Here is a 14,987-nt window from a genome sequence, read left to right on the forward strand (position 1 = left end):
TGTATTAAATAGAAGTTAGAGGAAAAAGCCCTGATAAACACCACTTTCAAAGAGATTATGAGGCAACCACCACTGCACTTTGAAGCCCGATGACCCAGCCAGCTGTCGACCCTTGAAGTCCACCCACCCAGACTATAATGACTCATCTTGGATGCATGCATGCTGTAGGAGACCAAGCTAAAAGTTTGTACAAAGTAAAAGATATTCACGACTAACTACTGGATCGCAGAAGGTCATTGGGTTAGTCAAGCATGATTTTACCCTTAGGTAAATCCATACTGGCTATTCCCAATGTCCTTCTCCTCCATGTGTCCAAAACTGGCTTCCAAGAGGAGTCGCTCTATGAATTTCCCACAGATAAAAGTGAAGCTGACCTGAAGTGTCCATGATCATCCCTCCTTCCCTTTTTAAAGATGGATGTAATTAAGTCACCTCCCTACAGTTATCAGGGTCCTATCCCGATCTCCATAACCTTTCCAAGGTAAGAGTGGCCTTACAAAGTCATGTACCACTCGGCACATTTGGGTGCACACCATCAGCATCCACAGGCTTGTATGCATGAGATTTCTCAAAAGATTCCTAATTCAATCTCCCTTCACTATGGGTAGTCCCTCTCCAATACCTCTAAGCACGAGACCTCTGGGAGATCTTGCTGGTGAAGCCTGAAGTGAAGAAGGCCTCAGTACCTCAAACTTAACCTGTGTTCCTGGTCACCAAATCACCTGCCTCACTCAGAAAAAGGCCACTTAAATGTCCCTTAACTGCCTTGGGAGTCTTGATCCACTGTAATCTCCAGCTGTCCCTCTTTCCCCTGTATCTCAGGGCTCTGCATGTCCTCTCTGCAGGGTCTCCAGGAAGACCCTGTGGCTCTTCTGTCCATCCTGCCTGTTGGGAGGGTGCTCACCTCTTCCCACAGTTCTTTCTCCTGGTGACTCAGTGCCCCAACCAGAGCACAGCTTTCACCGGTGAGGCCACTGTGACCTCCAGCTCCAGGAAGAAGCACCAAGCAGTTCCAGCAGCTACAGACACCTCTGCTTGGGCCAAGCTACCCTCTCTTAGGTCAGGGTAGCTGATCCTGCTGGCACCTCAGGGCCAGGGACAAGGTCCCATGGCACACCACCACCACTGCTGCAGTGGTCCACATTTCCACACTGTCTTGAGTTTTCAGGTCCCTTCATATCCTCTGCGACACAAATCACTGCAATAACTGCAAAGCCTCTGCTGGCTGTGCTCCGGGAGTGGTTTGCTGCATTCCAAAAGCAGCCAAACAGGTACTTGACCCTTCCTATTCCAGAGTCCTCCCTGAGATGGGAAGATCAGCATTGTTATACCCAGGGGTAGCAAAAAATTGCTGACTGGCTAGGCAAAACTTGGAGTAATTCCTTCTATTACAACCCCATGAAGCTTCTTCAAGAGAAACAATCAGCACTTTAGAAGCCATATCCAGGTAAGATGTAAGCTCCCAAGTTTGCCAAATGAGGATGAAACCCAGAAATTGACATTAATGCACTGGAGTCACAGCAAGGGAAGCAATGACTGACATGTCATGCCCTTGCAGCATGGTCTCTCAAGCTAGTCTTGGTTTAATCAAACAGGTGTCAGTGTTTATTGAAAAGGGTTTCAGAGTGGGTGAGAAACTCATTTCAACTAAACTACCTCACTGGCAGAGAGGCTGACGATGGATTTAGTCTGTGTTAGTCCACTGCTCCCTTCCACCCCTGCTGAAATGCATTTTCTATATATATTCTCCTTCTAGCCATACAAAACTGCATAATAGTTTTATCTCCTCTCAACACAGTCTAAAATCTCCATAGTCTTCTCTAGAGCATCTCCTGGAGGAAGTTACACAACTTCAAGAGTTTGCTGGCTAACACAAGCTTGTAAAGGTTTATCTGCTATACTCACCTGCTCATTAAATTGCTCTTGTGATAAACAGTCGGTCATGTCCACACAGCCTAGGAGGCACCCCGAAGGATAATCGCTTGGAAAATCCACATCTGCATCAAAAGAAATATCTCTTCAGCAGGACCACATCCCCACACATGTAGCTGGGGTCTTCTAACCCCCAGATGCCTTTCCCTCTCCTCCATGCTCTTCTACTTTTTGAGGCACAGGAAAACAAACAGCTATTTTAAAACCCTGTTGTTCTTCTTCCACCTCAGGATCTTCATCATGACAGAACTATGGTTGGGAGATGCAATTGTATATACATCTTTTCCTAGTCAGATTCTGACAGAGGAACATATAGTGCAGGAAGAGCTCTTTGCCCTGATGAGGAAGCAGACAATCCTTTTGTATAACATTTAAACTAGATGACGTGCAAGAACACTGCACAAACAGGCATGCAGTGCAGCCAACAGCATCCTCCTACCCACATGACAGAATAACATCTTCCTGAGAACCCGTGACTCTTCAATCCTGATTTCTGCAAGGTCAGAATACATGAAAAGCCTTTAACATCGCTGTAAACAGACTGAAGCACAAGCCACTTCACACACAAGCAGGCACACACTTGACAGCTTGTTGCTTGAGCCAAGAATAAAATAAAGTCCTCTGCCATCAAAAGCTATCACAAGATTCAGGTGCAATTGAACAGTGTTTGTGCTTGGAGTACATGACCAGCTAAAGGATGGAGTTGAAGTCTGCCACCATAACCACTCAGCTGACAAAATGCAGAAAGGATGAAGAGAATTTCAAGAACAGAAGGTTGAAAAGTGAAGCAGTAATAACTGCTCAGCAGAGAGGGCTTTCTCACACTGCTCATTATGTGGCTCAATGTACCAAATAATACAAAGATCCAAGGAGAGAAGTTCACCTTTGCGGAGCAGCATTCTGTAGGTGGTCTCCAGTTCAGAGATTTCCTGAGGGGAAGGTCTTTTAGCAGTAGCTGCAATCCATAACCGCCCTCTATGCGATGTGTACCAGGTCCTGCCCTCCACCCTAGAGAACAAAGGAGAATTTATGACTTAAATTTCAGCAGAAATCACCCACATGGGCAGATTTTTCAATCGAATGTTTCGTTATGCAATTCCTGCTGCTACGCTTTGCCCTAACTATTTAAACTCAAGCAACGTGTCAGGACTACAGAGAAAAGCTGAGATGGGCAACAAACAATGCCACAAGCAGAGCATGTCCTCACAGCTTTAAAGCAACAGCAAAAAAGGACATCAATCCCTTGCAAGTACAGCAGTATGCCAGACATGATCGTAGGACAATCTGCTCATACAATTCCCTTACAAGCTCAGAAAGTTCCACACAGTAAGCATGCAACCCAGGGAGCAATAACGGACCATGCATCTGTATGAAGCAGTCGTTAGCTGCAGCTCTCAACGATCCCAGAATGGACACTAGGCATCAATGCTGCAACTGTAGCGGCGTGGCTGGCAGCATCCCCAGACCGCCTGGGTGCAGAAGCTGGGCACGTTAAGATTTACAGTATCTTTAGCTTGGGAAGTGAAAAAAGTTTTGCTCTCCAAAATGAAAAATTCTGTGATGGAAAGGGGAAAAAAGGCTAAAGAAGATTCTTTGTTCTATATTAATTGTGGGAAAGGTGAGTCAACATGCCAGGGATGCTGGGCTGAAGCAGATTCTCTTTGTAACCCGATTCCCAGCCCAAAGGTGAAAAGTTTTACAAGGTTTCTTTTTAAACAACCCCCACGCCACTGTTGGCTTCTTTATGATGTACAAAAAACCAGAAGAGCACATTTCACATTTTCAGCTTCTTTGCCTTTCAAATTCCAAAAAGGTATGCCCCCACTATATTGCAGAAGTCTCAGGCTCTCTCTAAATTTACCCACTGTGAAGAAACTTGTACCTTCTAGGTTAGCTACTCTCATGAAAAGCAGGTTCACCAGCTTCTTAAACCATCAGTACACCAGACGAGGAAGCATGGCTTCCAAACTGGAAGCTATCAGTAGGTATCAGTTGCTGTACAAAGCAAGCAAGTCCACAATGCTCCTCTGAGGAACACAACTTTCCATCTGACCTATGAAGCAAGAGCGGACCAGGATACATCACAGTTCAGGCCACCTCTTTACCTTTTGATTCCTCTTATGAGCAAGGAAGCCCAAGGCTGGTGCATGCTGAGGCACCAACCATCATCTGAGATCTCCTGCAACTCTCGATCCTGAATCCGCAACCTGTTCCGCTCCAAGCCAGACTCATTTCCAGCATCCATGGAACATACAGCTTTCCTGTGTGGGAGCAAACCAGTTTGGTCCACCCACTTCAGAGTGTTCAAAAGAAACAAGAAAAAGGTTAGCACCTCTCTAGGAATAATGTATATCAAGTGCAAATCCAATTTGAAGGTTTCCTGCATTTAAGGACAGAGGTATTACTCTTTTTGGGATCACTCTTCTTTCTTTGCAAGCTTGCTGTGCTTACACGCCATACTTTGGCAGTAGAAAAAGCAAGGTCATGCTCAGCTCTGTGCAGCTTTTCCTTTCTACACATCACAACTAAACTATGGATTTAAAAAATACATCTACCTGCTGGTATTTCAGAGCACTCACAGGAAGATACAATTTTCAAAGCATATCCACAGTCACCAACATTCAAAACTGGAAGTGTCCAACCTCCAAATGCTTAGCATACACCAAGAACACGACAATTAAAGTAGAATAAGAGGATAGAGGTTACGCCCTTTGGAAACTGGAAATCTGGCAGAAAAGGCTTCATAAATTGAGCTGAAAAAGTGCCAGAACCTTAGGCTGACCCTGAGAAATTCTTCCCCATTCCTGAAAAGGAGGCAGGAGACTAAAACTCAGATAAACCAAGCCTACCAAGAGCCAGGAGCAGAGCAGGGAATTGGCAAACCTTCTTTGTCCCCAATTCAGATGGCTAACAAGCATCTCAGACACAGGGGAGGACAGAAGCACTACAACCATACCAGAATTCACAATTCTTAAGCTCAGCTCTCCCAAAGTTAGTCATTACTCTGAAATAAATCATTCAACCCATACTGACCAAAGGAGCAGGCTGAAGAAGACGGGGATTCACTAAAACACCAGAACTCAGAGTCGTCTTTGCTTCTGGGCCCCCAGCTGGCTTGCTCAGTGTACCACAATTAATGGCTTCAATGGTTTCATCCAGTCTGCAAGCATAAATAAGAGCCATGAAAATTCCCTGCTTCCCCTGGCACCATCTCCCTTTTCCTGCACAAACACTTCTGACCCAAAGCATTTTTTCACCACCTCCCCTAACTATATTATTTCCTTGCTCAGTCTGATTTCTAATTTGAACAGTGACTCTTCTCCACCACAGAAACCCAACTTGGTTTGAATTTGAGATTAATTGCTTCTGTTGAGGCCTTCTGCAGCATCTTTTTCCAGGGCAGCTTTCTCTTTGACAGACATGCCAGCCACTGAAACCCCACGCAAGCGTTGCAGTTGGCCTTAGGGGAGGGTCCCAGCAGAGCTGTGCTGAAAGAGGTGATATGCTGCAAGCCAGAAAGACCCTCAAGGAGCTAAAGAACACAAACACAAAACTGTATCCTAGTCTCGGAGGTGCCCTTGAAGGGATCAGCTTGCTCAGCTTTCCTTACACCTGCTCTGCCAGCTTCAGCCAGACCACTATCCATAACAGTTTTCACTTCTCTGCTCTTGGGCATGCCTTCACACTGCCAGTTCTCACTCACTTGCTGTGGTATTCAGCCATGCTGTCATCTTCCTCCAGGATCTGCCTGCCAGCAAAGTCAATGGTGATTTTTCTGGAAAGCCGAGAGGCATGACGCAGCTCCTGCAGCTCCTGCTCTCTCTTCTGGAGGGCTTCCCTTTCCTGCTTGGACAGCCACTGGTTGGAGTCCATGGCAAAGTAATCTGATTCATCATCAATGACCTGAGTTCGACGTACGCTGGTGAGAAACAACCACAATGGCAGAAGATGAGCACAGCAGGACAGTGACACAGTGCTGACTGCCCCAAACCTGCCTTCCTACCAGCTTCCTTCTGTTCCCTCTAGAGAGCTGGACTGTCAGGGACACAAAGAAGGACATGCAAATGGGACCTATTAGAGGAGTTCACTCTTGTTCCACCAAACATCAACATTAAGGTGACTGTAGCTACAGTCCAGGTTTTAGAAGGAACTCTCTAACATTTCTGTTAGAGGCAGCTTAGCCTGCCAGATAGTTTATGCTATTTCATGACAGTCTCACAGCTAGTATCTTACCTTGTCCTGTCAAATTCCAACAACTTGTCTTTGTGTTTCACAGCCATCTCCAGACCTGCTTTGAGTCTAGCTTCTTGTTGAGGCAGTAAGTCTTTGCTTATGGTATCCAAATTCCCTGAACTTTCAGCACCTGAGATGAAAAACAGGTCACAGCTCAATAATCAGTTGTTTGAAACCCAGTCTCAGTGGGCCTGGCTGTAGAAATGCCCCCTAAAAGAAAACGTCACTTAAGGAGCTGAAAGAAGAATTTTGCACCAAAATCAGCACCTTTCCAAAGCAAGTTCAAGCCCCGATTTTCCCACGAGCCCCTTTCACAGACCCCTTCCTCCAAAGAGAAGGAAGCATTTAAATACTATAGTGACATCATCTAGGTAGTGTTTAGAGAGGTCGTCTTGGTCCTTGATTCTCCTTGCCCCTTCCCTAACAATTTGGGCAGTCTAAATTCTGCCCATCACCAGCCACAGGCATTCAGTCCCCTCCTAAAAGCCAAATTCTCTCCTGAGTGTTGTCACCTCCACAAAGAGACTTGGTCACAACAGAGCTGACAATTGCTAGTTACATACAGAGCAATCTATCTGTCGGCTGCTATATGAGCCTCTTAAAAATTATATTCTCCCTCAACACACCTCAGCAAGTTTTTCAGACCAGCTATTGTTAAAGAGATGGAGAAATCTATTCCCAGCAACTATCTCTTCTTTCTTACCATTTCTGGCAAGGGGCCAAAACCCAAACAAACAAACAAACAAAAGGGAACAAAAAAAAAAAAAAAGTTTTGCATCAAAGCCACAATGGAACAAACCAATGTATTTCACAGAAGACACCACAAAGGCTAACATGTTTATTTTAGGGAAATAAAAAAAGCTTGTATTTCCCTGTTGGTGCTGATCCACATTTTTTCAGTTCCAAGACAAATAGCTAACCACATTTCAGCTTTCGCCTACATAGATAATGCACAAAGCAAGACCTGGCAAGGGCAGAAGGGAAGAACGATAAAATGGGTAAGAAAGAAAAGGAGATCCTGAAGTATGTCAGGATCTCTACGGGAAGATTACAAACAGACTGACTCTGTGGTCAGCTGTTACTCTCAAGGACTTACAAGATCTCCTGCCATCTCAGCAGCTCTAAAGAGAAGTTGACACAGACCCAGAGTAAATATTTTCTCAGTTCTTCAGCAAAGTGTATTTTTCAACCAAGAACACTGTGACCTTGGCTATATTTCAGCTAAACTCAGACAAACACTCCCACAATGCACAGGTCTTTGCTGGGAGACTGGGTATTATTTCCTCTTGCTTTCCTTGGCTCTATTCCTATTTTTAGCTCATAAGATAAGTGTTAGACAAGAAGAGTCATTAGAAAATATTAACCACCACCTCTCTAGACCCAGCAAATCAGATAGCAGCACTTCATCTTCCACAGCACACATTCCACATGAGACTTATCCTAATTTTCATGGACTTCACAATGATCCAGTTCATGTGATTGATTCAGGAATGCCTAACGAGCAGCCTTGGGGCCTCTGGGTAAGGACATTATATGGTTGCCATGTGACACTCGCAGTTATCACCTCTGCTGAAGTCCAGTAACGCTGATGATTGCTTGCAGAGAGGATACAAAGAGCCAACTTCCCAGCCATCCTTTTAATGCCTACCATGTAGCAACAAGGGCAAGCGGCTCAGTGAAATCTGAAGCAAATAAAGTTCACAAACTGTCCTGGCAATTTAAACCCCTGAGAAACATTCAGGCATCAGCTCCCAAGAAAGAATTACCTTTAGACTTTGACAGCAATTCTTCATAATTTGGGTGAATGTATGTCAACAATTTACACATCAGGACGGACACACTCTCATTCCTACACAAGACCAAGGCAAGTATAGCACAGTGAGGCAGAGCAGCTCCTGCTGTTGCATAATTGATGGGATTCACTACTTGACAGGTATGTCATTGCTACTGACCTGCCATGAGCTTCTTCAGCAACTTCTGGCTCTTGTTTGAGTCCCGTTGAAGAATGTCCTGCTCTTCTTTAGTGCACACCTAAGAAAAAAAAGAAAATTTAGACTTATGAAGGACATCACCTGCTTGACCAATTTCAGAGCCTCAGACAACAGCTCAGGGTTAAGCTGTTCAAAATGGCCAATACAGTCCACACCTTCCCTTCAGTGTTATTTACACAGGGAGAATCCTGACAGTTTGTTCTTTACTAAAAGCAACCCATGAGAAATGTACAGCTTGGTCTTTCTGTGGGTGAGTACACTGCTAGGTGATCTCAAAGGATTAGAACTGCAACCAGAACCTCCCTGAGCAATGCTTAATACAGAGGTCCCCTCCCTTGGCTGGCCACTTGGAGTTAAACAGATCTTCAAAAATAGCAACCGATCTGATTTAAAACATTTTATTCATCCAACCAGTATTTTCCTCTCCTTAAGTTAACTTTATTTTATTTTCCTCTCCTTAAGTTAACTTTATTTAATCTGCCATCATTAACTTGCTCCCTTTCTCCAAAATGTGCCCTTTCAACCAAACGCAGGGTGTAACAGGTATGCCAAATGAGGCATGCCACACAAGTGTTGAAGTCAGCACACTAGCCCTGGCCATGTCTTCTGCCCCTTACAAGGCTGCCAGAGCTGTGCTCAGGGTGAAGGCTGAAGCCTTGCACAAATTTTGGATGTTAGTGTGATGCACTGGACAGCCACAAGATACTGTCATAAATCAGGCAAGCAACAAAGTGATGTAAATTATGAGGGAAACCTCTCCACGCTCTGATGTGGCACATAATAAAAGAAACACAGAGTGACTTAAAGCCACAGCAGTTCTCCTTCCCCTAGGAGGAGAAGACCACACAGGCTCTTTCCTGCCCAGGTTCACAGCTTGGATAACTTTGCTAGAGGAACTTTGATCTCAGAGGCTAATTCAGCCCCATGCCATTTCAAGGCCCTGAGTGTACTACACCACGTTCAAACACAGCAAATAAAATACACCTCATTACTAACCAGAGCACCACAGAACAAGCAGGGTCCAGAGCCCTCCTGCTCACAGACAATGCGCCCGCAAACCAAGCAGTTGTTGATGAGCTTGTGCTTCTGGCCCAGGCACTCGCAGGCATGACGCCCAGGGATCAGGACAGCCAGCTTGTCTTGCCCCTCCTTGGTATACAGGCTAACATATTTGGTCTTCTTCTTAGAGGAACTGCTACTGCTGCTGATTCCGCTGCTGTTCTCCTGTGCCTGAAAAGCAAAAAAACCAACAACCAAACAACAAACAAACTGTATTTGCAGTACAACACTGGCAGCAAAAAGAAAGCACTGACCCTTGAACAGGCTGGGGAGCCTCAGACAAGTATTATTCTGCCTGACTGGAAGGAAACTTGGACCAGTCCCCAGATTCAATGGAAAGACAAGCTTAGACCTGCCAGAAAAGGTCCAAGGAAGCTAAACAAAGCAAGGACATAAGGATGTTGCTGATGCACTTGATGTTTGCTGCCTCTGAAAGCTAAAACTACTTGGATCTAGAAGGCAGGTGTGCTGTCAGTCCTCCAGACCTGCCATATCAACTCACAGGTGTTTAACAGCTTCGAACACCAACTCAGCTACTCCCAGATTTCAAGGGCTATTAAATTATAGCAATGCCCTGTTTGTTTGAAGTCCTGTGTGCACCTGTCCCCAGAAACAAAGCTGTTGATGGCAGCAGGGCCTCTTCATTCACAGCCAGTTCACCACACAGCATTTCTTGCTTTCCACCTGGCACAGCCACCTGAGAAGAGGTTTCCCAGGCACCACATGTTCATGTATTTAGCTGTAAAGTAAATTCTTCTCCTTATTTCATGACTTGGCATCAGTGATTCTGTGATTCACCTCTCTGAATTTCAGTCAGGGACTGCACTGGGTCAGGCCGAAGTAGAGAAACCCCAAACAGAAACAAAGCAAGGTATTTTAGATGAGGGCTGGATTAATAATCTAATAGTGAAATTCTGTTTTCTCCCTCAGACCCTACACCTTAATCAAAGAAACAAATAGTTCCTCCTCCCACCCGACATCACCAGCAGGTACCGGCTGAGAAGTGAATTGTTGAGAAGTTAATTGCAGGAATTAATTACAGCACAGAAATAATTCCAGGAGAACAGAACAAAGCCAATAGCTACCATTTTTCTGGCAATACTCAAAAACAGATGCTTTGGGAAGTAAGCACAAACAGACTCCAGGCACAAACCTGTCTTGTAACACTAGATGAGACTCATTTCAACCATGAATTGCATGCCAGTCATGATCAAGGAAGACTAGGACTTACTACCCTTATTTATTTCAGCAAGCAGCCCTCCAATGTAAACGCACTCTCTGGCCTTTAGTTGTCATATCTGCGACACGTTTGAAAATCCGCTTGTGGCGCAAGTGCAGGCGCTTCTTTGCCTCTCCTCTCCACAGTCTCTCTTGACAATAGAAAAGAGGACTTCTTGGAAACCCTTTCCCAGAAAGCCTGTTTTCATTCACCACAGAATGACAACTCGCTCTCTCTGCCTGCCACATGCTGGAAGATCACTCCCGCTCCCTAACCCACACCCCTCAGCTAGCATTGCTTCTACGTCCCACATCCTCCCATGCTGCTTTTCTTGATGATGGTGGCATGCTGTGGTATTAAGACATCTCGTCTTGGACTCTTTTTACCTGCTCTCAATAGCAGCAGGCTACTAGTTTAGTAACAGGCAGATGCAGCACTTCCATTTTCCCCAGTTCTGCCCAACTGGTTTTACTGCCACCGCCAGGTCCAAACACTACTGTTACGAAATAGAACGTTACTGTCCATTTTTAACCCTGCAGTTCAAAAAATTTGGGGTTTTTTATTGTACAAACACTTTCACAAACATTTTAAGCATTTGCAGCCTCCCTGCTACAAAAACTTTAACTTAAAAACATAAATTTAAGTTCCACTATTTATTCAGGTGCAACCCTGACTCTCAGGATTTGGATGTTGCTCAGTCAGGGCTGCACATGGACAAATCATGGCATTTAATCCTGGGAAGTGCAACATGCTCAGTGTTTATAGCATGAAGGACTCCACTGCAAGTCTAACAATGCACGTCAAGCATACTGCACACCCACACACTTATTTCTGCAGAGCACACGCTTGTGCTCAGACAGCAACAGCATGATCTGCTGTACTTGATGCCACCTGGGACCACAGTCATACAGCTGGATCTACACCTAAGGAAGGAGCTTGGTTCCCAGCCAGTAGCACTGAGGCAAAACCCACTACACCGGAAATAAAATCCAGAAATTCAGCCTAGGAAATCCAAACAACATTTAACAGCTAAGATCGTCATATTTGATGCACTGACTGCAGGAAATTGTTCTTCTGAATAAAAGACAAGTCTGCTGCAAAAAGTTAGTTAACTATCACAGAGAAAGGCAACTACTGCTTGCTGCATGGCCTTCCGCTGCTTGAAAATGGCAGGTTTTCTTGGTGTTTAGCATTTCTGTGCTCTTATTTTGCAGTTTCTTTCATTGCAACTCAGACTGTTTATGAATACTGCAAAAAAAAAAGCCTCCACAAAATCAAACATCTCAATCTCACTAAAGGTACAGGAGTGGAGGTGAACAGGAGAGGGAAATGGTGCTGCTGCTCAGTGGAAAGGCACTCACTACAGCCCTCAAATTCCTCTGTCTAGCACCCAAGGCTTCCTCTCTGAAGCAGCACGAAATACTTCAGCTGCCAATTAAAAAGCTTTATTCAGCATGAGTGAAAAGTTTTAAATGTAGCAAGGAATGTTCTGCCTACTTGGTGGCTTCCTTAATTGCTCAACTTCACAACTCTGCTTTAAAGAAATACATTTTATTACAGCATCTACTTCCATTGTCTGCTCTCTCATCCAGGCTTCTTCAGCAGGGTGGAGTAAAATCCATTTTGCCATAGTCACTATCTTTTTGGCCATATAATACATCCTGTTAGAGACATAAATATACAGTCTTTCTCCCCATCCTCATATTATTTCCTCACAGCACTGAGACTCCCAGGGACACACACAAGGTATGAGCACAGCCCATCCAAATCTGCAGTCAGCTTTGAACAGTTGATGCATGGGAACAGCCACCCCTCTCATTGCAAGTGGGTGACTGTACAGCTCGCGGACAGTGCGGGACCCTCACCTACCCAATGGCTGCCAAAGTATTTGCTCAGGTTATAGCTTTTGGCTGCCATGCTGCATGCTATCTACGAGTGAACGAAGACACACAAATTTATATATCTCAGAAGGTGTATGGTATATAAGACAAGACAGGGTTTGCAGGGGGAGGCAAGCATTTATTAGACCCTATGACATAACCAGGAAACACAAACATGCTTTCAGGTACATAATCCCCTTCAAAGGATTCGGATCTCTGAAAGCCTATTTCTGCTCTCCAGTCACATCTTTTGTTAGTGTTTGATATTACCTTTCCCCACAACCCAGGTTCAAAGTGTGCCCTCACCACACAGTGACATGCAGCCTGCCCATGCATCCCAGACGCTCTCACCTTGGCCAGGTCAAGGGGGGTTTTTACTTCCTCTACATGTGCACTTGGCTCAGCATATGCAGATGTGTCCTGCTTGTTCCTTCCTTTGCGTTTACCCTTTTTCGCTTGGTCTCCAGCCCGAGGCACTTCAGAAGTCTCTGGAAATACGCGTAAGCACAAAGAAAGGCTGGGTAACTACCAACATGAGAAAGATGTCCCTGAACTCTTACTTGGGGAATGAAAATGGGCTTTACACTGTCACAATGAACAGAAACAATCACGGGCATTCATGGCACGTAACTGTTTATAAACAGAATAAGCAAGACAAGCTCATTTAAGACTTTAATTCCTTCCCCCCCCCCCATACCACTCACCATCCTTTTTCCGATAGGCTGGCAGAGGCTCAGGAGGCAGCTGGGAGGATTTCCGCCACCTGGCCAGCAGTTCTTCTACAAACCAGCTCTTCTTTCCATCAGTCCCCTGAATGAGGTCAACAACGTACTCCCGGATCTCATCCTCGTTTGTTATTGACAAGATATACCTGCAAGAGGGTGGGATGGAGAAAAACAGGTCAGGAGGCTTTTTTTTTTTTTTTTAATGAGGAAACCAATGGTCTAATCACACACATACGCAATTTATCTCTCCTCTTCAGATTATTATGTCATAGAGTTCATTACCTGGTGTGCAAAGAGCCGGTATCACACAGAGAGCAGAGAGATTATTTATTGCATGTCTGCGGAGAGATGGATGCTGGGTGGTAAATCCACAAAGCCAGCACGCCTCTTAAGACATAGTAAACCACTTCATACACTTTGAACAATTGTTTACTGTTATGTTCAGTCACATTTAATTCTTATTGGTTCTTACAAGCTTTGTCTGCATTTAAGGGTATAACACTTTTTTTCACTGCCATGTTCTGTGGGGAGGGGGCTTTGTTAGTTGGGGGCTTTCCTTGCTCCAGGGTGGATTGTTTAGTATGCTAATTAGGATAGTTCACACATAGGTCAGGTAATTTTCTTTTTGGTGTCATTAACCATCTGGTTATCTTTAAGCTTATCTTGTTATGCCCCAGCTTGCTGTATTTGCGGTCTCTGTCCCTTCTCCCAAAGCCTTGTTTTGTTAACTGTTTGTAACATCCCCTGTTTTTCAAATTTGTTCTCATTTTTCATTATAGATGTTTACATATTTTGTCTAAATTTCAAGTAATGTAACAGACTGGCCTTCTGTTAACCACCTATCCAGCAAGACTGTCGACTACAAGATCAGGTTTCTGTAGAGACCACCGTAAGAAATGGGGTTATGAGTCAAATTTTGTGACGAGTTTAAGAGAGACACTTTGGAAATGTCTTGTGGCTGCTTCACTGAAAAAGAAGTAAGGTAAAATATCTTTCTCCTCCAGTTCCAGCGTAGAGTGACGTACCCCACAACACCACACAATTCACCACGAGACGCCGGTTCCCACCGGAAAAAATTAAAATCGCACAACCCAAGGAGACAGCGGCGCGCCCTCCCTCGCCCACCCACCGGGGCCCCACGGGCCCCGCCGCCGCCCCCCGGTCCCCTGACGGTGCCCCAGCCGCGGGACGCCCCAGCAGCCGCTCTGCAGACACCATCTCCCCTCAGCGCTGCCCGAGCGGGACCTGGCGGCAACGCGAAGGGCCACCAAGGCCTGCCACAGCAGACAGGCGGAAGGGACCTGCAGGGCCCCGGCGGAGGGAACGGCCCCAAGCGGCTCCCGCCACGGCTCCAGCCCCGCTCACCTCACGACCTCCTCGCCCACGTCCAGGCCGAAATCCCCGCGCAGGTGCTGGATGCACCAGGCCAGGAGCGGGCCGCGCGCCGCCATCTCCCGCGCGGGGGAAGGCGAACGGCGCCGCACCGCACCGCCACTGCCCGGCCCCCCCCGGCAACGCGCCCGCCGCGCCGCCGTTCCGGCGCCGCAGGGACCTCCCCGCGCTGGAGGCGAGCGGAGGCGGCCCTTGGCCCCGCCGCGGCGCTGAGGAAGCGGGGCAGGCAGGTGAGCTGAGGCCGGAGGAGCAGCAGCAAACCCTGCCTCCGCTGAGGTTCTCCCCAGGCCCGGCTGGGAGGGAGGAGGCCGAGCCGGCCGCACGGAGGGCTCGGGCGCATAGGGAAGGTGCCCCAGGCTTCCCGCTGTGCTCCACCGCGTACCTGAGCTGCCTCCTCCTGTCCAGCCTGAGGGGAAGGGGCGAGGGCTCTGTCAGGACACGACCAGGCCCCGCCAGCCCGCACCCTGCCGGGCTTCCAAGGGCTGAGCTCGGGGCTGGGGCCTGCGCACCTTCCCCGCCACAGGCAGGGCCGAGGTTCGAATCCCCAGAGTACTGC

At 46.5% G+C, this 14,987-nt stretch overlaps 1 protein-coding gene across 1 annotated transcript in view; it reads right to left on the reverse strand.

Moving 5' to 3' along the window:
* The window catches only part of TRIP4 (thyroid hormone receptor interactor 4), a 34,160-nt gene extending 19,608 nt beyond the window's left edge, over positions 1-14,552 (reverse strand). The window contains exons 1-11 of the mRNA XM_037396257.1: positions 14,405-14,552; positions 13,019-13,185; positions 12,666-12,802; positions 9,153-9,386; positions 8,118-8,196; positions 6,166-6,295; positions 5,636-5,851; positions 4,966-5,092; positions 4,038-4,225; positions 2,816-2,940; positions 1,906-1,997 (exon numbers count right to left, since the gene is read on the reverse strand). Coding sequence (XP_037252154.1) covers positions 1,906-1,997; positions 2,816-2,940; positions 4,038-4,225; positions 4,966-5,092; positions 5,636-5,851; positions 6,166-6,295; positions 8,118-8,196; positions 9,153-9,386; positions 12,666-12,802; positions 13,019-13,185; positions 14,405-14,490 — 1,581 coding nt within the window. The 5' untranslated portion in view covers positions 14,491-14,552. The remainder of the gene's footprint in view (positions 1-1,905; positions 1,998-2,815; positions 2,941-4,037; positions 4,226-4,965; positions 5,093-5,635; positions 5,852-6,165; positions 6,296-8,117; positions 8,197-9,152; positions 9,387-12,665; positions 12,803-13,018; positions 13,186-14,404) is intronic.
* Positions 14,553-14,987: the final 435 nt, after the last annotated feature.

This window comes from Falco rusticolus, chromosome 7, assembly GCF_015220075.1.
Source record: "Falco rusticolus isolate bFalRus1 chromosome 7, bFalRus1.pri, whole genome shotgun sequence".
Taxonomy (NCBI): domain Eukaryota; kingdom Metazoa; phylum Chordata; class Aves; order Falconiformes; family Falconidae; genus Falco; species Falco rusticolus.